The following is a 26,772-nucleotide window of genomic DNA, read 5'->3' as shown; positions in this document are numbered from 1 at the left end:
GGCGTGGGCCGGGGGGGCTCTGGGGCTGGCCCCCTCCGGGGGGAGGGGCGTGGGCCGGGGGGGCTCTCGGGCTGGGACCCTCCTGGGGGGAGGGGCGTGGGCCGGGGGTTGCTCTGGGGGGAGGGGCGTGGGCCGGGGAGGGCTCTCGGGCTGGGCCCCTCCTGGGGGGAAGGGTGCTCTGTGTTGGGGTCTCCTGCGGTGTGGGAAGCAGGTATATGGCCCTGACCACCCTGTGGGAGAGGGGGTTGAGGGGCCTCTGGCTGTGGGGAGCACTGGGACAGGCAGGTCTCGCTGGGGTATGGGGAGTATGTGGGGTGGGGTGGATTGGTTTGGGGTTCATCTGTGGGGTTTGTTTAAGGATGTCTGGGATTGGGGTGCTGGAATAGGGGGTGTCTGCCATTGGGGGGGTATTGGGGAGTTGGTGAGCTGGGGGTCAGATTGCTGCGTGCCATCGTTTTGCCTCCAGCTAACGGGGCGGCACCATCACACGTCGTATTTCCTTTATTTGCAATCTGTAACTAAAACGTGTGTCTGAGCACTAGGTGTTTGTTCTGCTTTTGACATTGTTCCTTCGCTCCCTGACTTACTGGGGCTAGAACATGGGCTGAAGCCGAATGATGCTCCCCTCTGTCACAGACGCACATAACCCCCCACTGTGCTTGTGGCTGACGCTGCTGTGGACTCTAATTACAGTTAAATGCCCCTTTGAACATGTTTTTCTCAGCCTAAGTCTGTGGTTTGTGTCGTGTAGTTTATTTTAACCCCATCACCCACAGGAGGCTTATTCCAGGCAGTAGGGAAAGCTGCCCAGGGTGCTTCTGAGGGGGTCTGGCAGTACCTCTTGTAAAAGAGATGTTTGAATGCTGGGGAACTATAACTTTGAAACTGTACCCCAAGGGGAATCAGACAGTTAAATCCCAGCCGATGAAAGGAAAACAAAAGTATAATCCTGAAAACCGACTTGTATATCTCAGAATCCTAATTGTCCAAAGACTTCCATACTGTTACAACGGGATCCGGCCTGCTTGGAAGTGAGGGGATCAGATCCCTACCTATGTCTCCAGGCTCTTGGGTGAACTGGAACAACAATAATGCAAACAAGGGTTAAATGATGAACCGGAATGGACTGTAACTCCCTGCAAAGGCTAACCTGACTCCCTGGGACAATCAGGCGTGCACCTATAGTTTGCGTGAGATCAGAGCCTCGTATAGTGTTGCTGCATTGTGTGTGTGTGTGTGTTATAGAGAGAGAAACACACACACACCTCTTCCTCCATTGTCACATGCATGTTGTGATCGTGTTCCCACCCCTAAGACTAGGTCCAGAGGAAATGTGCGTGGTTGGCACTGGGTGAACTTTAAGGAGGTTTAACCCTGCAGAAGTATGTTTTGTAACCCTGCAGTCCCTGGGGACAGCCCCGGAGCCGCCTCTTGGTGTGTGCGATTGGCTCTTAGTTTTGATTTTTTGCTGCCTCAGAGAATGTTTGGCATCTTTAATAAATAACCCTTTGCTGTGCACTCCTGAGGAGGAGAAGCAAAGACTTGTGGCCTGCTCTGTGCTGTGAGGAATATGCTAGTGGGTCACCGGACGCACAAGCTGTGATTCCCGTCTGTGTATAATGAAGCCAGTGTCACCTTTGCCTTCAGTCTGTTGCTGCCCGGGGCAAATGGAACAGAGGAGCGGCTCAGAATATTTAGTCAAACAGGAGGTCACCCAGGCTCATGTTGTTGGGACCAGCCATGCTAGGGGCACAGATAGGTGAGACCCCTGCCAATGAATGCTCTGTCCTGAGCACCCAGTGCCCTCTTGGCTCTAAGAACTTTCTGTGCCTCTCTTAGTTATGGTTTGCACCATAATTATTCCCTAAACAAACAGATCCAATGTGGCCTGCACATGCAGTTACTTTTTTTGCCTGATAAACTTGGTGATGCACTGAGAATCACAGCACCCCGTTTTTGTTAGGAAACCCCTTGTGTTTGCGAAGAAGCACTCCGTCATTTGGGTGCTACCTTTCTGTTATGTTTTTCAGGAAAATGGAAATCCCACCTCCTCCAACGTCTAAGTGCATTATTTACTGGAAAAGGAAAGTCAAGTCTGAATATATGCGTCTTCGGCAACTCAAGAGGTTTCAGGCAAACATGGGAGCGAAGGTAGATGTATTTTCTGGGGTCAGTCCTCGTATGTATAAGCAGGGGAATATCAAGTAGGAGTAGGGAGATTACATGTATTTGGCACTGTTGTGACGGCTGCTGGAACACTGTGTCCAGTTCTGGTGTCCATAATTCATGAAGTATGTTTAAAAATTGGAGAGGGTTCAGAGAAGAGCCATGGGAATGGACCATTCAGGCTTTATAATCTGTGGAGTTGTTTTAATTGTTCACATTCTGCTGTTAGACTAGGCCGTGATCAGTGTCTGTGTGGGACGTGGAGAATCTTTCTTTGGTGTTCCTTGTGACAGAGTGATCTGGTGATCAGGGCACTTGCCTGGGACTGGAGAGCCTAGGTTCAGGTCCCTGCTCTGCCACAGAGTTTCTGTATGACATTGGGCAAGTCACTTAGTCCCTCTGAAGTTCAGTTCCTGTCTGTAAAATGGGAATAATATCCTTCCTTGCCTTTGCTGAAAGTGGCAGCTGTGTGTCACACATTCCCAGCAGGGATTTCAGCAATCTGAGTCTAAACTTGCTTTGAGGATTGTAAGCACTTCTCTTTCTAATTCCAGGCTCTGTTTGTGGCCAATTTTGCAAAGGTTCAAGAAAAAACTCAAATTCTGAATGAAGACTGGAAGCAGCTTCGAGTTCAGCCAGTCCCGCTAATGAAGCCTGGCACTGGGCACCCTTTCCTGAAACAGGTACAGGAGAAGGAGGTGGAAATGCGAGCTGCGTACAGCCCAGGGCTTTGCAGGGGAGGGTGAAGAGGGCTGTACCTTTCTCCGCTCTCTGCGTGTCAGTCTCTTACTGTGCCTTGTACTCCCCCCAGGCTGCAGAAATGGGGGCAAAAAGAAAACCCTGGGGCGAATGTCCAGGGAAGACTGAGTGACTGTAAAGCTCAGAAGATCAGTAGCCGTACCTGTGGGACGGGATCAAAGTGTGTTTCTGTCCTGCAGTCGCTGTGTCTGAACTGCCCTTTCCTTACTGTCCCTGTCTTTGCTTGTTCTCCAGTGTACCGTCGAGAGCAATTTCCCTGGATTCCCAAACCAGACCATCTTCATGAGGTCCCTAAACACAGTAGCGTTGGTGCCTATTATGTATTCCTGGTCCCCTCTTCAGCAGAATTTCATGGTATGTGAGAGCGCGTTGTGGTGTGAGACTTTTGAGACGATTAGTGCGTCATCCCTACATGTTTGAGGTTGCAGATACCTTCCTCAGCCTGCTCCCTTTGAGTCTTCCGCTGTTCCCGAGATGTTGGAAGGGAACGTTTTCGTCTCGTGTGATGCTGTATCACCTAATAGCCGAGCTGGCTCGCCAGTTCCCCTGACATCCCGAGGGCTGGCCAAGTCTCCAAGTCTGACTGCTGGATTTAGTGGCTGATTTCTTTTAAACTGTGGAATTGTTTCTGTTGAAAATAGGGCTGTTGATTAATCACAATTAATTTTTTTGAGTTAATTGCGTGAGTTAACTGATTAATCGCACTATTAAACAATAGAATATCAATTTAAATTAAATATTTTTCTACATTTTTGAATAGTAATTTCTATTACTAAGTATACAGCAATCACTTAATAGTATTATTTTTATTACAAATATTTGCACTGTAAAAATGATAAACAAAATAAATAGTATTTTTCAGTCCACTTTATACAAGTACTGTGCGATCTCTTTATTGTGAAAGTGTAACTTACAAATGTAAATTTTTCTTGGTTCCATAACTGCACTCAAAACGAAAACAATGTAAAACTTTAGAGCCTACAAGTCCACTTGGTCCTACTTCAGCCAATCGCTCAAGTTGGTTTACATTTACGGGAGATAATGCTGCCTGCTTCTTATTTACAATGTCACCTGAAAGTGAGAACAGGCGTTCGCTTGGCAGTGTTGTAGCTGGAATTGCAAGGTATTTACGGGCCAGATGCGCTAAACATTCGTATGCCCCTTCGTGCTTCAGCCATCATTCCAGAGGACATGCTTCCATGCTGATGATGCTCATTAAAAAAATGTGTCAATTAAATTTGTGACTGAACTCCTTGTGGAAGAACTGTATGTCTCCTGTTCTGTTTTACCCGCGTTCTGCCATATATTTCATATTATAGCAGTCTCGGATGATGACCCAGCACATGTTCGTTTTAAGAACACTTTCACTGCAGATTTGACAAAACACAAAGATGGTACCAATGTGAGATTTCTGAAGATCGCTACAGCACTCGACCCAAGGTTTAAGAATCTGAAGTGCCTTCCAAAATCTGAGAGGGATGAGATGTGGGCCATGCTTTTAGAAGTCTTAAAAGAGCAACACTTCGATGCAGGAATTACAGAACCCGAACCACCAAAAAAGAAAATGCTGGTGGCATCTGACTCAGATGATGAAAATGAACAATCTTTGGATTGTTATCGAGCAGAACCTGTCATCAGCAGAGACGCATGTCCCCCTGGAATGCTGGTTGAAGCATGAAGAGACCTATGAATCTTTAGTGCATCTGGCATGTAAATATGTTGCAACGCCGGCTACAACTGTGCCATGCGAACACCTATTTTCACTTTCAGGTGACATTGTAAACAAGAAGCAGGCAGCATTATCTCCTGCAGATGTAAACAAACTTGTATGTCTGAGCGATTGGCTGAACAAGAAATAGGACTGAATGGACTTGTAGGCTCTAAAGTTTTACATTGTTTTATTTTTAAATCTTTTTTTTTTTTTTTTTTTTCCTTATTTTTTTTTGCATAATTCTACATTTGTAAGTTGCACTTTCATGATAGAGAGATTGCAGTACTTGCATTAGGTGAATTGAAAAATACTATTTATTTTTTTACAGTGCAAATATTTGTAATAAAAAATAAATATGAAGTGAGCACTGTACACTTTGTATTCTGTGTTGTAATTGAAATCAATATATTTAAAAATGTAGAAAACATCCAAAAACATTTCAATAAATGGCATTCTGTTATTGTTTAACAGTGCGATTAACTTTTTTTAATCACTTGACAGCCCTAGTTTAAAATAATGAAATATTCAACAAATGAGTTAGGCAGTGCCTACCTTTGTGACTGACCCCCGCCCCTCCAACGGTGCTGCTGTTGAGAGAACAGGACAGCACAGAATGATTACAATACACTTTCTGGCACAGCATTAATGCTGTGACCTTCTTGGCTTCTTGGTTAAAATTCTTTAAGAAACAAACGTCAATCTGCAGCTATTTCCTGCTGGCCGTTTGCTTGCTGCAAGAGTATACAGATCTGCCTGCTGCAATAACTCGCTAAGGCCAGTGGGGAGCAGCTATGGCAGAACGGAGTGACGGCAGTTGTCAGAACACTGAGTGTAGCCCTGGGGTATTCCGAGTGCCTTTGTCCCGCTGTGTGTAAGGAGAGCGTGCTCCTCTAGTGTACGCTGTACTTCAGACAGGGAGGAGTTACCGTGTGCTCTTCGTTGTGTGCCAACCCAGTTCTGCCCCGCTCATGAGCCCCCGATACCTGCGGGGCTCTCTCCTGTGTCTCTGAATGCCTCTGGGCCCTGGAGACACGACCCTTCTGTTGTGGCAGGGGGTGTGTTATGAACAGAGCGCCTCACAGTGTGCAGGGTAGCAGTGAAGTCTGGGAAGGGCGAGTCTTTGCAGAACCGTGTGTGAACGGGAAGCAGCAGGCACAAGGCTGCCCTCTGGCTGGCTGTCGGTGAGCGCTGGCTGCCTGACCTGTTTGCAGGTGGAGGATGAGACTGTGCTGTGCAACATCCCCTACATGGGAGACGAGGTGAAGGAGGAAGACGAAACCTTCATCGAAGAGCTAATTAATAACTACGACGGGAAAGTTCACGGCGAGGAAGGTAACCTGGGCAGAGGGGTGCTCTGCATTTCTGAACGGCTTGCAAGCAGGGAGCGTGGCCAGGCTTTCCGAGCAGCTGAGGAGGCAAAGAGCAGTAGCAATAACCAGCGCTGCGGAGGGTCTCCTAGACTAGGGAGCATGTAAAGCAAGAGCGCCCCTGCTGGCCTGGTCCTGTCTCCCGGCCCTCAGCTCTGCCAAGGCACCTCAGGCAGGTCCAGCCCTGGGCCTCGCACTGCCATTTGTATAACGATGGCAGATATCTATTAAGGGTTAGGGTGAGACCAGCAAACTCCTTTCACTTGTGACCTGAGCCAAGACTTGAATCAGTTCTTCAGTGGTGAAAAGCCTGTGTGTTTTCCCACCGAGCTGCCTAGCCCCTCACAAGGCCCTGCCTGAAGGTAGGAGACACTGAAAAGCTGTCTCCCATCCTATGCCCCATATGGCTTAATTAGTGAGTGTCTGTGTCTACAGCAATTACTACTCAGCTGGGTAGAGGGGCTGGCTCTGTTGCTCCATGTGTTGGCTGCCAGGTGTGACTAAGAGTGATGCACAGTCAACATCTCCCCCACCTCCCCAAACACACCCTGCCTTGGCAAATCCTGTCATGAAAGCGCTGTTCCTAACAAGCAGTCTGTCCCGTGGCTGACTTAGGCTTGCCACCAAACCCCAGGCTGGAAGATTGCAGCACGCCCACGAAGCAGCTGATATTTCTGTGTTCTAGAGATGATTACAGGGTCCGTCCTTATCAGCGACGCTGTGTTCCTGGAGCTTGTTGACGCTCTGAATCAGTACTCGGATGAGGAAGAGGAAGGGCTCAATGACTCCGAGGGTAAACAGGAGGATGGGAAGGAGGAGCTGCCAGTCACGAGAAAAAGAAAGCGAACCACAATGGAAGGTGGGTTTGGCAGCAGAAGCTGGGACAGTGTCTGGTGGCCTCCATCCTCCCCAGCAGTCACTGTGCCCTCCTGCACTCATCGTGTTGATTGCTAATAAAGGAGTGAAGTGCCACTTAGAAAGCTCCATGCCTGTCCTTGCTCCCCCTGGGATGCTACTGGAGTGTTTCCTTGGGGTGGGTGTCAGTGGGATTTTCACATGTGCTGTGTAATCTCAGGAAGCTTTAGTGGTGGATTTAATCTCGGACTGCTCTGAGTGATGAGTGAGTGATACCAGTAGCAGAGAATCTCTATCTCTCAGCTGCAGAGACTCCAAAGTATTGTGTGTAAGGTCCTGGCGATCGCAGCTAACGCATCTTCTTGCTGATATTTTAGTCTGGTTATGAAACATCCAAGAGTAAAACCCGAGTCCAGGCAGAGTCTTGCTTCTCTAAATCCCCTCCGGCATTTGGGGAAGGGTTTTCGTGCACTCAGTCCCCTTGCAGCACAAAGTAGTCATTTTTCCCTTATGCGTTGCTGAAGGGGCACCACTGGAACGGTATGTTCCTTATCCTAGCTGTCGGACTAAGGAAGGATTCTCGGTTGGATGACTGTGTGATTCTCTCTCTACCTTTTAAAATGGGACCCAAAGCATCCCTGGAGTAACTCCACCCCTAAAAGGGAAAGGCGCTTTCGAGACCTGCTTAACTCAGGAGTCTTCTGTCATTTTGGTGTAGGCAACAAAAAGTGTGCAAAGAAGCAGTTCCCAAATGACATGATCTTCAGTGCTATTTCTTCAATGTTTCCTGAGAACGGCTTCCCGGAAGACATGAAAGAGCGGTAGGAGACATTCCTGGTTAAATTGTCTAGCAGAATCAGTTCCAGTTTTTAACAAAGATAGTTCAGCAAATACTCGTATGCTGGTCTGACTAGTGCAGTAGACCGGAATCTGCCCATGGACAGTGTCAGAGTTCAGGGAAACAGCACCTGCATTGCCCTGCCGTGGTCCCTTTAGGGCACCTACACTAGGCTCCCGGCTCCTCAGCCGTCACCTCCCTTGGATCGAGACCCATGCCTCTCTCTCTCCCTCCTGACGGGTTCTCCCAGCCTGCACAGTTCCCTGCCGGTGCTATGAAATCCTCCCCAACAAGCCAGACTGCCTAGAAGTCCAGCGTCTGTGCTTTGCTTTCTCTCCGGGGGCAGTGAGCATCGTAATTGCCACAGTTACAGATTCCCACACTCTTTATAAGCAAGCACATTTCTTCTTAAGGTGAAAGCGTTACAAAGACGACATGCTAAAAACAATCAAAGAACCTAGACACAGGCTAAAGCTTACTCGAGGTCACCCCAACTCCAGCCTTGGGCTCCGGTAGTGTCAGTCCTTCAAAACTCACAGCTGGGTTTTCCCCTGGGTTACCAGTCTCATTTTCAGAACCAGAACAGCCATGAATAGTTCAGTCTTTCCTTTATGTAGCTTGGCCTCACGTCACAGGTGATCAGCTGACAATGGCCCTCCCCTCGGTGCTGCTTCCGAAGGCTGGGGTTTGGCATAACCAGAGGTGGGGAATTTGCATTTACCTCCCACAGGAAAACCACTTCACACTGTTGCAAGAGTCCATGCTTGTCTGGCCCATGGTTCAGTATAGTCCATTGAGCCCCCGGGCCTCACATCGGCCCCCTGGAGAGGTTACGTACAATCCTGGCCCATAAAGCATTCATTTCATACAGTGGATCCCAAAGATGCATAAACTTAATGCAATAAGGTCTCCCAGGATGTTGCAATAAATCGCCGTGTCTGTCACAAACGGTCTCTATGGGAGATGGGGAAACACTGAACAAAGGCCTCCAGGGAACAGGATGAAAGTAGCCTAATGGGAGCCTGCTAGGAGAAAACCGAAGTTCTGACTGTTTCAACACCCTGAACTCAGCCCCGTTGTACCAAGTCGATCAGCGCCCAGAGCCGAGCGGCTAGTTGCGGTGACATAGAGCAGTGTGGGAAAATACACATGCATGGTTTCTTTTAAAACAGGTACAGGGAACTTACCGAACAGTCGGATCCGAATGTGCTGCCCCCCCAGTGCACTCCAAACATTGATGGGCCATGTGCAAAGTCAGTCCAGCGGGAGCAGTCCCTGCACTCTTTCCATACGCTCTTCTGCAGACGGTGCTTCAAATATGACTGTTTTCTGCATCGTAAGTTGAGACTCAGCTGGAGGTTCCTCCATTTCCACCCCTTTCTTTACCTTGCCCCACACAGTGATTCTGCTGCCCCCACTCCAGACTATACCGGGCGGGTGCCGTTGTCTTTTCCTGATGCTCTGCGTAGTGTGTAGTCTTGCAGTCCTGGAGAGCCAGATTGACAAAGGCATTCAGGCGGCTAGGCACCTACTTGCATTGTTAAAGTGGCCGTGAGTCTGTATCTTCCCCACTGATCTCCACGGACGGACGGATGGGCTAGCTGCAGTACGTGGGGAATCCCAGTCCTGCTGAGTGAGGCCCCCCGGTTCTGCACCGCACAGACCTGACACACGTTACGCTGACACCTCACTGTGGTCTGCCCCGTCCCCACGTTTGACTGCTTTGTCATAACGAGTCGCTGGGCCCATTCCTCCAGCTTGTCGTGCTAAAGCCTTGTGAGCATTGCTTTGCCTTTCTATTCCTGGGGGTCGCTGCGGAGTTACAGGAGTCTCTTCAGCTCGACTCTGTTATTAAACACTGGAATACGACCATGCTTCGGTATGTGTGTGTCAGTTTAAAAGTAAAACTTCCTGTTAAGTCTCTTTTCCAGGAATTGGGAGGTGTTCGGGTGTCCCAACATCACAGATCTAGGTTTCCTTCCTTGGTGAGCGCAGGGTGGCCAGGGGATGTGGCTAAGTGCCCTGGTAGCGTAGGACTCCCAGTCAGTGCCCGTGGTGCCTGGTCAGCCCTGCACTTCAGCACCCTTCACCACGCATGCTGGGCCGTCGGCTGCCTCCTCCACTGTGGGGACAAATGACCCTCTCCATTGGAAGGTGCCTGGTGCTAACATGATGAAGGTGGCTTGTATTTTTCAGCTTTCCATGCGACTCCTAATGTCTATAAACGGAAGAACAGAGAGATCAAGATCGAGCCAGATCCCTGTGGGACAGACTGTTTCCTCTGGCTGGTAGGTTTCTGGGATCCCTCCTGCCTTACCTGCAGGGCCCTTTGTACTATCCCAGTGCTTCCAGGGTCAGATACAGGAGTTGGTGAGCACAAGTCCTCACTCGAGACCCATGTGAACAAACCTCCAGCCATGGAGTGTTGGCTGGTCTCAACCAGGCGAGGCCGTGCGATGCTGGGTGGTACCAGTGCTCAGCATGGGAAACTGTATTTAAAATAACCTGGCTGTGTTCCCTACATCCAGCCACCAGTCCCCAACCCCCACAGCCAGGACCCTGGCAAGCAGCACGCGGCTCGGCAGCAGATGAGATCAGCCCGCTGGGGAATATGCATACAAGGGGACCTGGTCTTTGCCCCTGGGAGCTCACCCTCTGGCTGACACTGCACTGGCTGGAGCAGGGGAGCTGTCCCGCAGGAGAGGCCGGGGGCTGCTGGCAGCACAAGGCAGTGGAGATGGGCAGGTCACAGCGTCACCAGGAGGAGTCTCACTGCGACGGGGGCTGCAGGGACTGTGGCGCCCCCCCCCCCGGAGAGCTGAGGGTCCCTGCTGCAGTGCAGAGCCCTGGGCCTGTGGAACGGCGCTCTCTGCCTCCCTTGCGTGGCTCTCACATGCCATGCGCTGTCTGATTGCAGGAGGGAGCCAAGGAGTTTGCAGTGCTGCACAATCCCAGGTCCAAATGCTCAGGTCGGCGGCGCCGTAGGCACCATGTGGTCAGTGCTTCCAGCTCAAACCCCTCGTCCTCCTCCATCGCTGAGACGAGAGAGGGAGACAGCGACAGAGACACAGGCAACGACTGGGCCTCGAGTTCCTCAGGTATGATGCCTCGGAGCCTTTGCATTTCCATACTCTCCCCACTTCCATCTAACTGGGCTGCTGCAGAGCCGGCACTGGAGAGCCACCAAGGCAGGTTTTCCTGCCTGCGCCGGGTAGCCTGGCTCCTTGGCTTGGCCCGGTAGGCAGGGGGAGCAGGAGCAAACGGGCTCATCAGAGCGTCCCCTTCTGTCCACGGATCGATCCACAGGCCTCTGCCACGGCTCTGTGTGTCTGGCCACCGCAAGTCAGGCCTCCTCTGGGCTAGGGTGCTGCCCTGCCGGCTGTGTCCATGGCTTGGTCTGCAACAGGGAGCAGCTCGCGTTATTCTCTGCTGCCCTGCACGGACTGACCCGCAGGGGGTGGTACTGGGCCCTGGCGGGAGCTCTGCTGGGGAGATTGCCACGGGTGGGAGGAGTTCGAGGCAGGAATAAGGAGGGGGCCATGGGAGTGAGGGGCTGGCTCCTGGCAGACCCAGGCTCCCCAGCGTGGGAGTCCGTATTTGTGGCTGCTGACTGCTGTATTTCCTGTCATCTGGGTCTTGTTAGAGGCCAACTCCCGAAGCCAGACTCCCACCAAGCAGAAGGGCAGCCCTGCCTCCTCCCAGCTCTTTGTGATGGAAGCGCCGCAGGAACCCGTCGAGTGGACGGGGGCCGAGGAGTCGCTCTTCCGCGTGCTCCACGGCACCTACTTCAACAACTTCTGCTCAATAGCCAGGCTGCTAGGAACGAAAACCTGCAAGCAGGTATGGCCTGGCATCCTCGCGGGCCGCTCCTGGGCGGGTGGGAGGGGAGGGAGCCTTGGGAGCAGTGCTCTCTCTTGCTTTGCCTTCTGTGCCACAGAGAGACCAGGGGAAACCCGCCTTGAGGGGCCTAGTGAGGTAACCGCGTCGTTTATCCGCTCAGGCTGTGCGGGTGGCTGGTGCCCGAGGAATTGCTTCCTTGGAGTGCCATGGTCTGATATTCCCTCTGCTCCGCCTCGGAGGATGCCGGCTGCCCCATCGGTCTGGTAGCGTCCCGCACACCCAGCGTTCCTGTTTGACGTGCCAGTCGCGGTCTCGAGGGAGGAGCCTGCCGTGGTGCAGCTGCAGAGTAGTTTGCTTGTCCTAAGGAGAGCACCACAAGGCCCTGGATTCTGCCCCTGCCTCCGACCCACTCTGCAGAGCTGAGGGTTTGGTGCCTCGTACCAATGCGTCCTGACGCGGTCCAGTCCGCCTCCACCATCCCACTGCCCTGACTGCTTGGCTCTGGTTTCAGCCCAGCCTGTGTGCTCCGCTTCCTTTGCCTGTGGTGTAAACTCGAAGGGATTTACAAGGCCTGGATCCAGGCTTCCCCTGACTCTTCTCTTCCCTGGGCAAGGCCAGGCTTTCAGAGGGCCGTGCGTAGAAAAGTACCTGCCGGCTCCCTGCAGCGGCTCAGGCTCCTGCCTGCCGGTGTGCAGAAAGCTGGGGGTGGCTTTTTTGGAGGCCCTGTAGCACCTGCAAAGTCCCTCTGTGTGTGTTCTCCCAGCCTGGAGTCCCTATTGCTGCTCTTTGGGGATTTTCCCAGCTCCCGTCTGAAGAATTAGGGACCCCAGGCCCTGTGCTGGATTCCACTCATTGTGCTCGCGCTGTCAGGCATCCAGCTTGGCTGGGTTCACACCGGCGTGCGGAACCAGGGGCAGAGCGAAGTTGCGTGGGCACGAGGATGAGCTTCCATCGCTCAGCTCTAGGCACGACGGGCACACACTCCATACGGTGAAAATCACTGCGGCCCCCAGCCCCGCTAGCTGCAGTGTGTCCCTGCCCTGCCGTCACGCTGGAGCTGCGAGGATTAGTGCTTCTGATCGTCCCTGGAGCACGAGCTCTGCAGCCAGGTGTTTTGGCAAGAGGGAGGGGTTTGCTTTCCAAACGAACAGCAGCAGCAATCTCCCCCGGGCGCCCGGCCTGCCCTCCAGGGTAGGATCTGAACGAGCTGAACTCTTCTGTAGGTCTTCCAGTTTGCGGTGAAAGAATCCCTGATAATGAAACTGCCGACCAGCGAGCTCATGAATCCGTCCCAGAAGAAAAAAAGGAAGCACAGGCAAGTTCTCAGCAAGCTTGTTTTGTTCTTAACATGCAGCCAGAACCTGTGCGCCCCACATTTGCCCCACATCTGCCCATGCGCACCTGAAAAACATGGGGATCGATATGAAAATCCAGAGGTGGATAAGGAATTGGTTAATGGGGAGAATGCAGCGGGTCGTATTAAAGGGTGAACTGTCGGGTTGGAGGGAGGTTACTAGTGGAGTGCCTCAAGGTTCGGTTTTGGGACCCATTTTATTTAATTTATTTATAACTGACCTCGGGACCGATTGCAGGAGTGGGCTGATAAAGTTTGCGGATGATACGAAGGTGGGAGGCGTTGTAAATTCGGAGGAGGATAGGGATATCCTGCAGGGAGACTTGAATGAGCTTGTGAATTGGAGTATCAGGAATAGGATGAAATTTAATAGTAAAAAGTGTAAGGTGATGCATTTGGGGATGACTAATAAAAATTTTAGTTACAAGATGGGGACGCATTGGTTAGAAGTAACGGAAGAGGAGAAGGACCTAGGGGTCCTGGTAGACCGCAGGATGACTATGAGTCGACAATGTGACGTGGCTGTGAAAAAAGCCAATGCTGTCTTGGGATGCATTAGGCGAGGTATATCTAGTAGGGATAAGGAGGTCCTGCTTCCGTTGTACAAGGCGCTGGTGAGACCTCATTTGGAGTACTGTGTGCAGTTCTGGTCTCCCATGTTTAAAAAAGATGAACTTAAACTGGAACGGGTGCAGAGAAGGGCCACTAGGATGATCAGAGGAATGGAAAACCTGTCGTATGAAAAGAGACTAGAGGAGCTTGGGTTGTTTAGTCTGACAAAGCGAAGGCTGAGGGGGGATATGATTGCTATCTTTAACTATATTAGAGGGATTAATACGAGGGAGGGAGAAGAATTATTCCAGCTTAGTACTAATGTGGATACGAGAACGAATGGACATAAACTGGCCGTGGGGAGGTTCAGCCTTGAAATTAGACGCAGGTTTCTGACCGTCAGAGGGGTGAAATATTGGAACGGCCTTCCGAGGGAAACGGTGGGGGCGACGGACCTGTCTGGTTTTAAGATTAAGTTAGATAAATTTATGGAGGGAATGGTTTAATGGTAAAACATAGTAGTCAAGGAAAACCAAGAAATGGTAGGTAAATTGTATAATGGCTGACAGGGGTCAGGCTGGAGACTCTTGCCTATATGCTCGGGGTCTTACTGATCGCCATATTTGGGGTCGGGAAGGAATTTTCCTCCAGGGCAGATTGGCTGAGCCTCTGGAGGTTTTTCGCCTTCCTCCGCAGCATGGGGCAGGGATCTCTAGCAGGAGGGTTTCTGCCAATTGAAGTCACCTAAAACAGGATTGGGGACTTCAACAGCAGAGTCCAGGGAAGGGGTAGGGACGGTTTTATGGCCTGCAGCATGCAGGGGGTCAGACCAGATGATCATAATGGTCCCTTCTGACCTTAAAGTCTATGAGTCTATGAGAATCTGCCCCACATCTGCACATGCTCCCCGTTCTCCCAGCTGCTTGTGCTGGTGGCTGGGAATTGGCCCCCAGCCGTCTCTCTGCCGCTGCTGTGGGATCCATGGGCCCTGGTACCCATGCCGCTAGCAGCAGCTTGGTAGCCACTGGGAAACAGCTGCCTGTGAGAGTCAGTCCCCTCAAGGCCCGGTTGGAAGATGGTTGGCTTCTAACCAGCTTCTCATGCACTTGTTCTAATCCATCCTGCCGAGCTGTTTGTCTTCCGTGGGGTTTCGCCTGACGCTAGGGTTTGCCCTAAGGAGCGTCTCTCCCAGACGCCTGGCTCTGTTCGGTCCACGGCTCTGTGACCAGTAGCTGGTGGCTATTGGTGCCCGAAGCTGGCAGCCCAGCTGCCGATGGAATCTCACCTCTCCAGTTGCTGAGCTGACTGGAGCCTTGCGCATCCAGGCACAGACGCGGTTGGACCTTCCTCAGGTAGGCACCTGAGTCCCACATCTTGTTTCTCTTTCAGGCTGTGGGCTGCACACTGCAGGAAGATCCAGCTGAAGAAAGGTACCGTGCGTCGCTGGCCGTGATCTGGGGCTGGGTTTGAGAAGCGTCAGGGCGCTGTGTAGTGCTGAGAGTCTCTCCAGCCGGCCAGCTCGAGCTGGGAGCGACAGGCCAGCAGCAGCCACGGGGGCCGGTGCTATTGTTGGCTCCCCGGCTGCGCCTTGTCTGGCTGATGTGGGAAGCCTGTGAAGTTCCCATCCGCCTCGTCCTGGGCACCCTCTCGTTTCCAGGCGGAGGCAAGTGCCGGGGGCTGATGGGGGCTGGTCAGGAGCGAAGTAAACAGATCATGTGCCTGGGATCCCAGTGCAGTGTCTGTAAGGCGTTCATGCTTACCGGCTGCCTGCCCTCTGCTGGCAGAACTGGAAATGGCCTGCTCTGATGCCTGGTGCACAGGAACTCCGCGGCTATGGGTGTTTGCGGGGCGTGGGTGGTAACCATGGCATTTCCCCTCTTCTTCTTGTAGATAATTCACCTACCCAGGTGTACAACTACCAGCCCTGCGACCACCCCGACCACCCCTGCGACAGCTCCTGCCCCTGCATCATGACTCAGAATTTCTGTGAAAAGTTCTGCCAGTGCAATCCTGACTGTAAGGGCCCAGCTGGGCACAAAGCCAGGCACCCTGCTACCCGCACAGAGGCGCTAGCGGGACGTTACAGCGGCTCCCTCGCATTACGCAGGGTGGCTGGAATCGAAGTGCACGAGGCCTGGCTGGCAGTCTGCCCCAGTCAGGGGAAGTGGCGTGTTCTGTAGTAAATTGTGGGCTGTCAGCGGGGAATGACACTTCCATAGTGAAACTCACATCTGCACCTTCGTGTGCAGTGCCCCGCAGGCCCCCTGCTGTGCTACTAGCAGCTCGACGTGCTGAGTGCGTCTCCGGCACTCGACGGTGCTACAGTTCTGTTCCCAGAGCGCTGTTGATATCCTCCTCCCCGGCCTGGGGCCAGTCCTCCGCCTTTGGAATCTCTCTCTGGGATCGAGGGAAGAGAGATGTCCCTGGCTTTCATGCTATGCCAGGGTTCTGCCGTGCCACAGGGGTCCCATCACATACTGCAGTGCTTATGCGCCCCTTTGTTTGCAGAACTTCGGGTGCCCTAAACACTTCCCAGTGTAGCTTTGCTCTCTTGCACTGCCAGCGAGCTGCGGGGGGCGCTGTCGGGTGGAGAGAGGGGAGCAGGGAACTGCCGGCGAGCTGCGGNGGAGAGAGGGGAGCAGGGAACTGCCGGCGAGCTGCGGGGGGCGCTGTCGGGTGGCGAGAGGAGAGCAGGGAACCTGCCTGCCTGCTGCCAATGGTGCTCTCTGGGGGATTGCATTATTCCCTTTGCAGTGCTGTCTCTACTTCCTTATGGCTGAGGAACCTGAAAACCATGTTCTGTGTTTACTGGTGCAGAGCCCCAGCCCCACTTCCCTTTATTCCCTCATCGGGTGGGCTGGCAGGGCAGCTCTGGGCAAAGGCAGGCTGACCTGTCTCTGCCTATGGGATACTTTCTCAGCGTGTTACCCCCCCGCCTCACCACGTGACTCTCACTGGTTCTAAACGGTTTGTCAGCTCCCTGGCTAGCCACCTCTCTTGGATGGTCAGACACAACACATCCTGCATCTTGCAGGGGGTCAGACTAGATGACCCTTACAGTCTCTTCTAACCCTTTGGTTCTCTGACACCCCCAAACAATCTCCCCAGGATAACTTGATGATTCCCTGTTCTGTTCATCCCCTCTGGGGCACCTGGCATTGGCCACGGTTGGATGACAGGACACTGGGCTAGATGGACCTTTGGTCTGACCCAGTCTGGCCATTATGTTCTTATGCCAGCCCCCACTTTGCCTTGCAGGTTAGCACTTGATGCGCTCAGTCCCCCAAATCCTCCAAAACTCCCCCCTGTAGTATCCAACCCTGTCAGTAATTACCAGGTTCCCTAGTCCCAAGGGAGCAGTCTACGCACCAGCTTGTTTGATTCAGCTGAGGGTTCACATTTGACTTAATACCACAGCACTGAGATGGATTTAAAGTAAAATCCAAGGATCAGGTTATTAACAAAGAACAGAGTTTCAAAGACTCGTGAATAGTGAGTGTGAATATTGGAAACACGTGAGAGTATAACAGGCCTCTTGGAGTTTTAACTTGAACAGGCTGAATTCCTTGTCTGAAGTAAGTTCTCATCTCCCATAGTCAGGACCCAGCGCTCACCTTCCTGCTTCCTCAGTGATGGGGGATGGTGCTGACTCGGCCCCCCAGTATTTGAAGTGCATCCTTGGGCTGTGCGCCCCCAGAAAAAACTCTTTGCCCCACTGCTTGGTTTCCTGTGTGCTCCTTTTTCCTGTTGACTTGGGGTGCAAATGTAGCTCCATGTGTTTGGCTTAGAATGGTTAATGTCCATCTGAACCAAGGCAGGTGAATCAGCATCCGATGCCTGGCAGCAAACTCGTTTGTTGGCGCTGCCTCCGGAGCACGTGTTCGGGACGGATTTTCAGCGCACGCACAGCCCCTGACATATCACCCGGCTGTACCTCCCGCAATGAGAACGAGGTTCAGTCTGATGTGAGTGGTCACTGGACACCTCCCACGCCCTTTGGAAGAACCGCTGTGAAAGCAGCGGGTTAGTTGTAGTGAGTTTGTCAGGCCTGATAGGCAGTGCTGGGACAGGTTCTTCGGGCCACACCGCAGCCAGCAGCCTCTCCAGCTGGGGGGTGTCCCTGGGGTTTGAGGCCAGTGGGGATCCTCTAGTCTGACCTGTGTAATCTGGGTGTGTCTCGCTGCAGGTCAGAACCGCTTCCCGGGCTGCCGCTGTAAGACCCAGTGCAACACCAAGCAGTGTCCGTGCTACCTGGCCGTGCGGGAGTGCGACCCTGACCTGTGCCTGACCTGCGGGGCGTCGGAGCACTGGGATTGCAAGGTGGTCTCCTGTAAGAACTGCAGCATCCAGCGGGGCCTCAAAAAGGTATTTGCTGTGCCCCTCCCCCAGTGTGCAGAGCACCTTGGCTGGAGCAAATCCGCCCCTGCTGCTCTGTCCCCCCCGGCCACAGCCTCCCCGGAGATCAGGCCTAGCTGAAGGGGGCGCGGGGTGGCTGGGCTGTTCCCTAGGCTCCCGAAGGGTTTTCAGATTCAAAGGCAGGGTTGGAACTAACAGTGATGCAGGAGGAGGCCCCGGGAACAGGAGCCGCCTGGGGAAGCACAGGAAGGAACAGAACTCAGGGGAAGGGGTGAGATCCTTAGAAAACAGGCCAGGGTTCAACAGGACTAATGGAGCTGCAAGGACAGTGGCTGTGAGGCTGGGACTGCGGCCCCCTGGGCGTGATGGGTCGAAGCTCCTAGACGCAGCGGTAATACCAGCAATGCACAGACGAGCACTAGGGGGCAGGGAAGCCGATTCCCGGGGGGCGCTGGGCTTGTCTGCATGTTGTTGGGGTGTTTTCCTTCCATTGCACACGCCGCTGGGCAGCAGCTCTGCAGATTCAGCACAAGTCTCTTGCACTCTAGCATTTGCTGCTGGCTCCATCAGATGTCGCTGGCTGGGGGACATTCATCAAGGAATCGGTGCAGAAGAATGAATTTATCTCTGAATATTGTGGTGAGGTTAGTAAAGCCATCTCGGCCCGTCCCCACGGGTCCGGGGTGACGCAGACGTGCCTAGCTACCGTTCTTGGGGCTGCAGCCCCGGTTAACAAGCAGTCCCTGCCCTCATGCTTGTGGGGCACAGTTCATGTGCGTAGTTAGAGGAAACCATTCGAAGATGTTCTCAGCTTTCCCCACCCTCAAAGGTGCATAACAACGAATGAGACCCGTTAACTGCCCAGGGGCCTAGCAAAGGCTAAGGGGAAGGGCTGGGATGGAGCAGGGCTGGGTCCTGGCCCAGACTCACTGGGTGATCTTGGGCGAAGCTTGTGAAAATGGCCTTGGTTTGGGGAAACGAGTTTTCAGGAGTCCAGCCTGAGAGGGTCTGCGGAGGGGACCGAGCGACCGCCCATTGAAACAGCTGGGAGCTGTGGGTGCTCGGTATCGTCTGCAGCTCAGGCCCAAGGGCTCCTGTCTCGGTGGGTGAAAGCGCTCGGCCCCTCGGAAGACACGTGTCGTCTGAGTGCCCGGCATGGCAGGAGTGTAGCGTGTGACCAGGCCTCGTTCGACGTGGTTGGCCATCTGCAGAGGGAGGCTACGATACGCGTGCTGGCCGGCGGAGCACAGGGAGGCTCTCCCTGAGCAGGCCGGCCAGCAGCCTCTGCCCCAATGCAGAGGGACTGTTCCCTGGCCCTGGAGCGCCCGTCCCCCGGGACACAGCGTAACACCTGCCCGTTTCCCAGCTTATTTCTCAGGACGAGGCTGACCGGCGGGGGAAGGTCTATGACAAGTACATGTCCAGTTTCCTCTTCAACCTCAACAACGGTAACTTCCCAGCCGGGGACCCGGGTTCCTTAGCGTCACTCAGGGCAGTGTCTGGCTGTGGGGGGGAGGAGCCGACAGCCGCGCCTGGAGGAGTCTCCAGGCTCGACACTGGCTTGGCCCAGGCACTGTGCTTTCGGGATCACCTGGGGTGTCTCCCCATTGCCACAGCTGCTGGACGCCTGCCTCTGCAGTCCTGGGCCAGGCTGCTCTGTGACGCCACCGTCTGAGCTCCCTGTAACCGCCTGGCACTTGGCAGCACCGGGGGCTCAGTGGCTGCCCCGTGGTTTTGAGGACAGAATCAAACTCTAGAAAGGCAAAGCTGTGAGCCCCGAGCAGGGCTGGAGAGCAGCCAGGCCAGAGGGATTCTCTTCCTGAGCTCTCGGCTTGGCTCTGGGCTGTGGAAACAGGCAGCGAATGCAATCAGCCCCCGGCGGTGCTGGGATCCGTGTAGGAGCAGGACTCCACGACAGGTTTTGGGTGAGCTGGGGGCTCTGGCCCCCGCTGGCTTTTCCTGAGGAATAAATTCCTTCCGGCAAAGACCCTCCGGAGCCCGGGAGGATTTTGTGTGCCCTGCTCTGAAGAGCAGCTGAGTTCAGAGGCCATTGTTCTGCTCTGGCTCTGGGGCAGAGCTTCCCGACTCGCCGAGTGTAGCCGAGCCCCGGAGCTAGTGGAGGGTGAGGGGGGCGAGCTGAGCCCCGGAGCTAGTCAAGGGGGGGAAGAGGGCTAGCTGAGCCGAACCCCGGAGCAAGTGAGGGGTGAGGGGGGCGAGCCGAGCCCCGGAGCTAGTCGAGGGGGGGAAGGGGGCTAGCCGAGCCGAGCCCCGGAGCTAGTGGGGAGTGAGGGGGGAGGGGGCGAGCCCCGGAGCTAGTCGAGGGGGGGAAGGGGGCTAGCCGAGCCGAGCCCCGGAGCTAGTGGGATCTTGGTCTGCCGGGAATCTCAGGGTTCTATGGTTTCCTTTCCTAACAGATTTCGTTGTTGATGCCACCCGCAAAGGAAACAAAATCCGCTTTGCCAACCACTCGGTGAACCCCAACTGCTATGCCAAAGGTGAGGGCTCTGCCCAGCCGCAGCCAGACAGGGAATCCGGGAAGTGCCCACGGAGCCCTGGGTGACGCGGGGTCTGTGAGCTCTGGGGGGCCGAACCCCAAAGGAAAGGCCGAGTGTTGGGTTTCCAGGCACTCCCCTGCAGTTGGGTCCTCTCTGCTCTGCCAGGCCCTCCGGCTACTCGGTGGGAGCTGAGTGCCCGGGGCAGAGCCCGCTGGCCAGCCAGACCCCTGGGCGATTCCCGGGGTGCTGGGGGGAGCCGGGCTGGGAGCCGAGCCCTGACCCCTTTCTCTGCCGCAGTGGTGATGGTGAATGGAGACCACCGGATAGGAATCTTTGCCAAGAGGGCCATCCAGGCTGGGGAGGAGCTCTTCTTTGATTACAGGTGAGCCGGGGCCTGGCTACTCGGGTGCGCGGTGGGAAGATCTCTAGAGCAGTGTCTCCAACCTTTTTACACCCAAGATCACTTGTTTGAATTTAAGGGCAACCCAGGGTCTACCCTGCCCCTTCCCTGAAGCCACGCCCCTTCCCCAAAGCCCGGCCCCTCTCACTCCATTCCCCCACCCTCACTCACTTTCACATGGCTGGGGCAGGGGGTTGGGGCTCTGGGCTGGGGTTGAGGGGTTTGCAGTGTGGGAGGGGGATCTGAGCTGAGTCTGGGGCAGGGGGTTGGGATACAGGAGGGGGTGAGGGGTGCAAGCTCTGGGAGGGAGGTTGAGTGCAGGGGGGGGTATGGGGTGCTGGCTCTGGGAGGGGGGTCAGGGCTGGGGCTTGGGGTGCAGTGCTTGCAGGCAGGAGCAGTGCGCGGAGGGACACCCCTACCCCCGGGGTCGCGCTGGCCGCTTCCGGGAGAGGCGTGGGGCTGGGGCAGGCAGCCCCGCTGTGCTGCCGGAGATGGCGATCGACGGGTCGGTGACCACTGCTCTAGAGAGACGGGCTGGTGGTAAAGAGGCTGCTGGGGAAGTGACTACGTGCCAGTGTCCCTGTCTTGCAGGTACAGCCAGGCCGATGCCCTGAAGTACGTGGGCATAGAAAGGGAGACGGATATCATCTAGCCCCCCGCGGGCACGGCCCCTGCTCCTGGCTGCCCCAATGCCGTGTTCATTCCATGCTCCATCATTGCTGCCCCTGTTCCCGTTGCTGTGTCCCGAGTGCTGTTCCAGCCAGGCGCTGGGAGCAAAGCCCAGGACAGGAGCAGGAGCCAGACGCTGTCTGGGGTAGCAGGCCCCGGGCTCGGTTCCGGGGCAGGCGGGCGCTGGCACTCCTGGGCTGGGACGGCTCCAGAGACTGAGGCCGTGGGACTGGAAGAAAGAGGCTTGGCCAAGCAATGCTCAGTCTGTTTGCAAACCTGCGTGAGCGACCAGCTGCATCTGGAGCCAAGGGACCTTGGAGCGACCCCTCTGCATGTGGGGAGCGGGTGCTTGATGTTGTTCTGCTCATGCCGCAGCCATTGGAGGGAGCTTTTATCCCTGGGGCATCTGTGGCTACCTCTCGATTTCCTTCCATGCTGAAGTGCTGGGGCCTAGGCTGCTAGCACATGGTCCGACCCCACGGAGGGTCAGTCCCACCTCCCTGCAGCGTGGCTCCGGGGCCCCCGGGCGCTCCCGGCCGCCTGATGAAAGGGGGGAGCCGCCCAGCACAGCGTGTGGAGGGGTCCCCGGGGCAAGGACTTACGCTGGTTACGCGATACGATGGTGCCAGGAGGAGCCGAGTGTGTGTCGGTCGTGGGGTTGCCTTAGGAGCCAGAGGAGCTGGTGGGAGGGGGCAGGAAACGCGAGGCCAGCTGGGGCGTGGGAGGCCCCAACTCCCACCAGCCAGGCTCTGCGGAACGCCAGGTGGATGACGTGTTTCTGCCTCTTGCCCTGGACGGGCCCTTGGAGCCTGGTGCGTCGCGCACCCCCTGCTCTGCAGAACTGGGGCGCCACAGGCCACGCGTGGCTCCAGATCCCTGCGCCGGGGGCTAGTGGGGGGCAGCCTGGGCCCTTCCCATGTCAAGCCTTCAGCCCGTAACAGGCGGGCGGCACTGCCAGGACGGCCCCTCGTGGCCACGGGCTCTTCTTGGCCCCTGGTGGTTTCTGTTCTGTCAGCCAGGTGAGTGGTGCCGCTGCTGGCGCGCCACTGACGCAGACGCTTTAACCCGCATCGCTGCAGGGCTGAGCAGTTGGCACTGCCCCTGGGGCTGGGACTCGGGCTCTCCACTCCCCATCCTGCCAGAGCCAGGCAGCGCTGCGAACGCTGGGCACTGAACTACCGGGCACTGCTCCACACTGACCAGTGAGTGGGGCTGGGGCCTCTCTGGGGCTGCAGAGTGGGGCTGGAAGTATGGGTCTCCCCCGGGAGATCAGAGAGCTGCTGGCCCGCAGATAGCACAGAGCTTTCTGCTTGCCCAGCGCTGGGCTGGGTGCTCCAGCGTCACACAGTGGAGCCGGCAGGTTCCCCTGGGCCGGGCTGCCCCCACAGTACCCGTTAGGCACTTTACGAGCCCCGCTTGGCTCCCCGCTCCGGCCTGGAGCTTCTGCCATTGCACAGAACTCTTCTCGGGGTGGCATTTGGAGCAGCGAGAGCTTTGCCTGCTGTGAATACGTTGCTGGCGCTGCTGTGGCCGGTGACCGCCAGGCCCCCTCCCAGCAGTGCAGACCGGAGGGGCAGGCTCCCCAGAGGTGGAGAGCAGGACAGGGTCTGCTCTCAGCACCCCATGCAAAGAAATCAAGTGAGCACTTTAAACTAAGCCTCCCACCCAGCCAAGGGGCTGGGACCGGGCGGCTCTGGGTTTGAGGACACCGCTGCCAGCGCAAGGTACCATCCTTCAGTGGGGCATGTTCCCCCTCCCTCCCTCCCCAAGCCCAGCTGGTGCTGGGGAGGGGGTCAGTTCAGACAGCAGGGTCGTGTCCCGGAACAGGAATGGAAGCAAGGGCTGGCTTGTGCGGGGGCTGGGGAGACAGGAGGAGAGCCAGGCATCTGTTCCTGCTGCTGGCAGCCAAGCGGGGCCCAAGGCCCCTCCTGCCCATGCTGCTTTCCCCCTAGGGCGGCCAGGCCCATCACCCTCCCTGGGGCTGGCAGGGGTGTGCGCCTGGGCCCCCTTGTCTGACTGAGCGACCCACCCCTCCCCGGCCCCATACCGCCCACCTAGCTAGTGACTTGCCCCTGCCCGTGGCTGTCTGCGCAGTGAGGCTTTGTGTCTGTGGTCTGCTGCCCGTGAATGATATGCACTTTAAAACTGATGTGGCTTGTAATCTTTGTCCTAATAAAGTGGTAGTGAATGTCCTCCCCAGCCTGGCTGTCAGCGTCCGTTCTTACCCCAGCCTGAGTGGGAGCTCACCCCTGTGCCCCGCTGCACTGGGACCTGGATGCACCAGAGCGCTTCACAGGAGCGGTGAGGGGCCAGTAGGATGCTGGCCCGATCCTTAGCTTGGCTCTGCCAAGAACTGCCCCTGCCCTGGAGGTGCCCTGCTGCACGTGGGCATCTGGCTGCAGTATTGTTCTGTTCTGACCCGCAAGCTCGCCGCAGGCCTGACGGGGCTAACAGCAGCAGCCCTGGGGGGTGGGGGGGCACGGTGACTCCTGCAGCATTGCCCGGTGCTAGGGATGGGCACAGCTGCGTAACTCTTCAGCCCCCCAGGCTGCTTCTGGGCCTGGCTCTGACCCCCCTCTCCCGTAGGCAGCAGCAGGCACACTCCGGCTCTACCACCCCCAGGAGGACACTGCCCCCTGCTAGCAAAGGGGCCTGTCTCACTGCCAGCACGCAGTGTCCCCAGGCAGGGAAACCCCCTTCTGGCGCTGCACAAACAAACCCGAGGCTGGGGGTGTTGAACTCTGTCATTCTGCCTTTATTTGCACATTGTCATGTGTCAGTCAACAAAACAGCTGTAACAAATAAAACGCCCAGCAAAGCCAGGCCTTTGGGTCACTCGATGCATGTCTGTCCCACTGCAGCGCGGGAATGGGAGTGGTCCCGGGGTCGGCTGGTCTCAGCAGGGCTCGCCCCTCTTGCAGAGATGTAGCACCCTATAGCCCGGGCCCCAGGACGCACTCACCCGGAGCAGCCGCCCTGGTTTCTTTTTGTTTTTTATACAAACTGAGAGAATAAAAAAACGTCGTGTGTGTAATCAACCGGTCAGCAACAAAAATAGTAGAAAGACTCCAAAGGTCTTTACCTGATTGTAGGAGAGCAGCAAAGTGCGGGGGCGGGAGGGGGTGTGTCCACGAGCGAGTGCATTGCAGGTAGCGGCCGGGGCGCAGAACACGCCCTACGGGCCGTGTTCCAGGGCTCTATAGTGCATGGTCACTTCATGGCTTTTGCTAAGCGAGCAAACAAGCGGGAAATCTAGCTGCTAGCGTTGCTAACTAGCCCCCCGGAAGGCCCGTGTCTCCTCCAAGGGGAAGCTGCGGTGTTTATAGGGGAGGTGGGTTGGCAGCCCCCAAACGTGCCCCACTCCCCAGGTTTGGGCTGAGAGGGCGTCTCCGGGCAGGCCCGTATCGCCCCAAGGGGCTGACATCCTGTCCATGGGGGACAGGAGAGATTGCACCAGCTGGTTCCAGGGGGAGCAGGGCGGGGGGTTCGGCATGGCCCCTACCTTCCGCTCGGTGCGCAGGGCAAGGGGGTTGTTACTGTGCCAGCGCTCGGCTCAGCGTGATTCCGGGAGGAAGACGTGGGCCCTGCCCGTGGGGCTCCCAGGCTAGATTCTTGGCCCCAGGCGGCCCGCGGGGCAGCGCAGGCAGGGGAGGTGCAGCGGTGTGGGGGAAGGAGCAGACGCCCCAGCCAGGAGCCAGGTTCTGGCAGTTCTGGGTTGCTTGGCCCCTTTGGTCCGGCAGCGCTTGGTCCCCTCCCAGCACCGTGCAGGAGGTGCCAGCGTTTGAGGCATTAACCCCTTCCTTCCCCTGCAGCCGGCGGCTATTCGCCTTTCGCCTCTTCCAGGATCTGGGGCAGGTTCTGGTCCTTGTGTGGGACCAGGGGCTTGGTGGGGCCGTGGTAGTCCTGGACGGCTTTGGGCTCGTTGGTGTGATACGAGCCCTTGTAGCGGTGGTGGTGGAGATACAGCAGCAGCAGCAGCCCGGCCAGGAGCAGCAGCAAGAAGGTCACAACTACTGGGAAGGAGGAAACCAGCCGTGAGTGCGTCTCCCTCCAGCAGCCGCGGCCTGAGCCCTGGGCCGGGTCCCCTCTCCTGCCGCAGCCTGACCGGGGCACCCGAGACAGGCCGGGCCCTGGAGCCCAGCTCCCCACTCGCGCGGCTGGGCCAGCAACCTCCCCCGGCTCAGCTATGGGCCTAGCCCGGTGCAGCCAGAACCGAGTTCTCCCCCGAGCCTCGCACCGCCCCTGCAGGCAGCCCCTTGGCGCGAGAGCAGGTGACCTCGGCTGCCGGCAGAGAGAACCCGGCCCTGCTGCCGGCTGGTGCGAACGCGCGGCCGCGTCACTTACAGCCAGTGATGATCCCGATCCAGCCGTCGTCGTGCACGTGGGGGAACTCTGCAAGAGACACGGGGCCGGGGGGTCAGCCGGGGGGGGGGGGGGCAGGGATAGGCTGGTACATGGTGCACGGCTCAGCCCTGCCCCCCAGCCCATGTGCCCAGCAAGGGGGTGATGGGGTCAGAACCCTGCAGCCAGAAACCTGCCCCCGGCCCTCCCGCCGCTGCGCTGCTGGCTGGGGCTGGTGGCGGGCTGCCCGGCAAGAACCGCTCCCCCCAGTGCTGCAGGGCCCAGCCTTGGCGATAGGGCTGCTGCCTTCCCACTGCTCATGCATCTTGCAGCTGAGGCTGGGTGTAGAACCCAGGAGTCCTGGCTCCTCCCCACCCCCCCTAACCCCCTAGACTCCCCCCCATGCCTCTCCCAGAGCGGGGGATAGAACCCAGTGCAGCTGGGCGGGGCTGGCATGAGCCCTCCCTACCTGTGCCCATGTACCAGGGGTCCATTTCGGGGGGGATGTCCATGATGCTAAGGGGCATGGAGCCGCAGTTGGACTCCACCAGCTCCCCCGTGATGCTGTAGGGCACCGGCCTGCCGCTGGGGCGGAAGATGGCTTTGAGGGGCAGGATGCTGTTGAACTTCACCCCTGACAGGCAGCCCGAGAAGCCGGGCGTGTTGTACTTCTGGATCTCGGGGTCGATCATGCCTGTCTCTGCAGGAGCACGGAGAGGAGGGGGTTAACGGGACAGGGGGTTCCCCCAGGGGGGAGGGGGAGCAGGCTACTCTGGCCCCGTAGGGCTGGTTAGGGGGTTTCAGCTTCCACGAGCTGGGGATGGGCGAATGGGTCCCAGCCTGTCTGGTGGCCACTGCCAGGGCCCCGAGCTGCCAAGGAGCAGGGCAGTTTCCCGGGGGGGTGGAGGGAGACAGGCAGGGCCCTGGGGGGCAGAAGGGGCAGGGCAGTTTCCTGGGGGCTGGTGGAGGGGGACAGGCAGGGCCCTGGGGGGCAGAAGGGGCAGGGCAGTTTCCCAGGGGCTGGTGGAGGGGGACAGGCAGTTCCCAAGGGGGGGCAGAAGGGGCAGGG

The 26,772-nt window shown here is 56.5% G+C and overlaps 2 protein-coding genes across 4 annotated transcripts in view; one reads left to right on the top strand and one right to left on the bottom strand.

Annotated features, from left to right (window-relative positions):
• The window catches only part of EZH1 (enhancer of zeste 1 polycomb repressive complex 2 subunit), a 23,775-nt gene extending 214 nt beyond the window's left edge, over nt 1–23,561 (top strand). The window contains exons 1-20 of one of the 2 annotated variants that reach the window (XM_034755659.1): nt 475–1,759; nt 2,031–2,151; nt 2,721–2,849; nt 3,160–3,279; nt 5,848–5,968; nt 6,689–6,862; nt 7,577–7,679; nt 8,869–9,032; nt 9,893–9,984; nt 10,614–10,794; nt 11,340–11,536; nt 12,760–12,851; nt 14,832–14,872; nt 15,333–15,458; nt 17,629–17,807; nt 18,347–18,442; nt 19,165–19,246; nt 20,213–20,293; nt 20,591–20,675; nt 21,285–23,561. In XM_034755659.1, the coding sequence (XP_034611550.1) occupies nt 1,620–1,759; nt 2,031–2,151; nt 2,721–2,849; nt 3,160–3,279; nt 5,848–5,968; nt 6,689–6,862; nt 7,577–7,679; nt 8,869–9,032; nt 9,893–9,984; nt 10,614–10,794; nt 11,340–11,536; nt 12,760–12,851; nt 14,832–14,872; nt 15,333–15,458; nt 17,629–17,807; nt 18,347–18,442; nt 19,165–19,246; nt 20,213–20,293; nt 20,591–20,675; nt 21,285–21,345 (2,385 nt within the window). In that variant the 5' untranslated portion in view covers nt 475–1,619 and the 3' untranslated portion in view covers nt 21,346–23,561. Of the gene's footprint in view, nt 1–474; nt 1,760–2,030; nt 2,152–2,720; nt 2,850–3,159; nt 3,280–5,847; nt 5,969–6,688; nt 6,863–7,576; nt 7,680–8,868; nt 9,033–9,892; nt 9,985–10,613; nt 10,795–11,339; nt 11,537–12,759; nt 12,852–14,831; nt 14,873–15,332; nt 15,459–17,628; nt 17,808–18,346; nt 18,443–19,164; nt 19,247–20,212; nt 20,294–20,590; nt 20,676–21,284 lie in introns of those variants that run through there. The other variant, XM_034755661.1, reaches the window with a different exon arrangement.
• A 533-nt stretch (nt 23,562–24,094) lies between these two features.
• CNTNAP1 (contactin associated protein 1) overlaps nt 24,095–26,772 on the bottom strand; it is a 30,898-nt gene continuing 28,220 nt past the window's right edge. Inside the window, exons 22-24 of one of the 2 annotated variants that reach the window (XM_034755657.1) lie at nt 26,173–26,403; nt 25,707–25,754; nt 24,095–25,375 (exon numbers count right to left, since the gene is read on the bottom strand). In XM_034755657.1, the coding sequence (XP_034611548.1) occupies nt 25,182–25,375; nt 25,707–25,754; nt 26,173–26,403 (473 nt within the window). In that variant the 3' untranslated portion in view covers nt 24,095–25,181. The remainder of the gene's footprint in view (nt 25,376–25,706; nt 25,755–26,172; nt 26,404–26,772) is intronic. The other variant, XM_034755658.1, reaches the window with a different exon arrangement.

The sequence above is a fragment of the Trachemys scripta genome, chromosome 23 (assembly GCF_013100865.1).
Source record: "Trachemys scripta elegans isolate TJP31775 chromosome 23, CAS_Tse_1.0, whole genome shotgun sequence".
Classification (NCBI taxonomy): domain Eukaryota; kingdom Metazoa; phylum Chordata; order Testudines; family Emydidae; genus Trachemys; species Trachemys scripta.
Note: the sequence above shows the minus strand (reverse complement) of the source record. Positions and strands in the feature narration are given on the sequence as shown.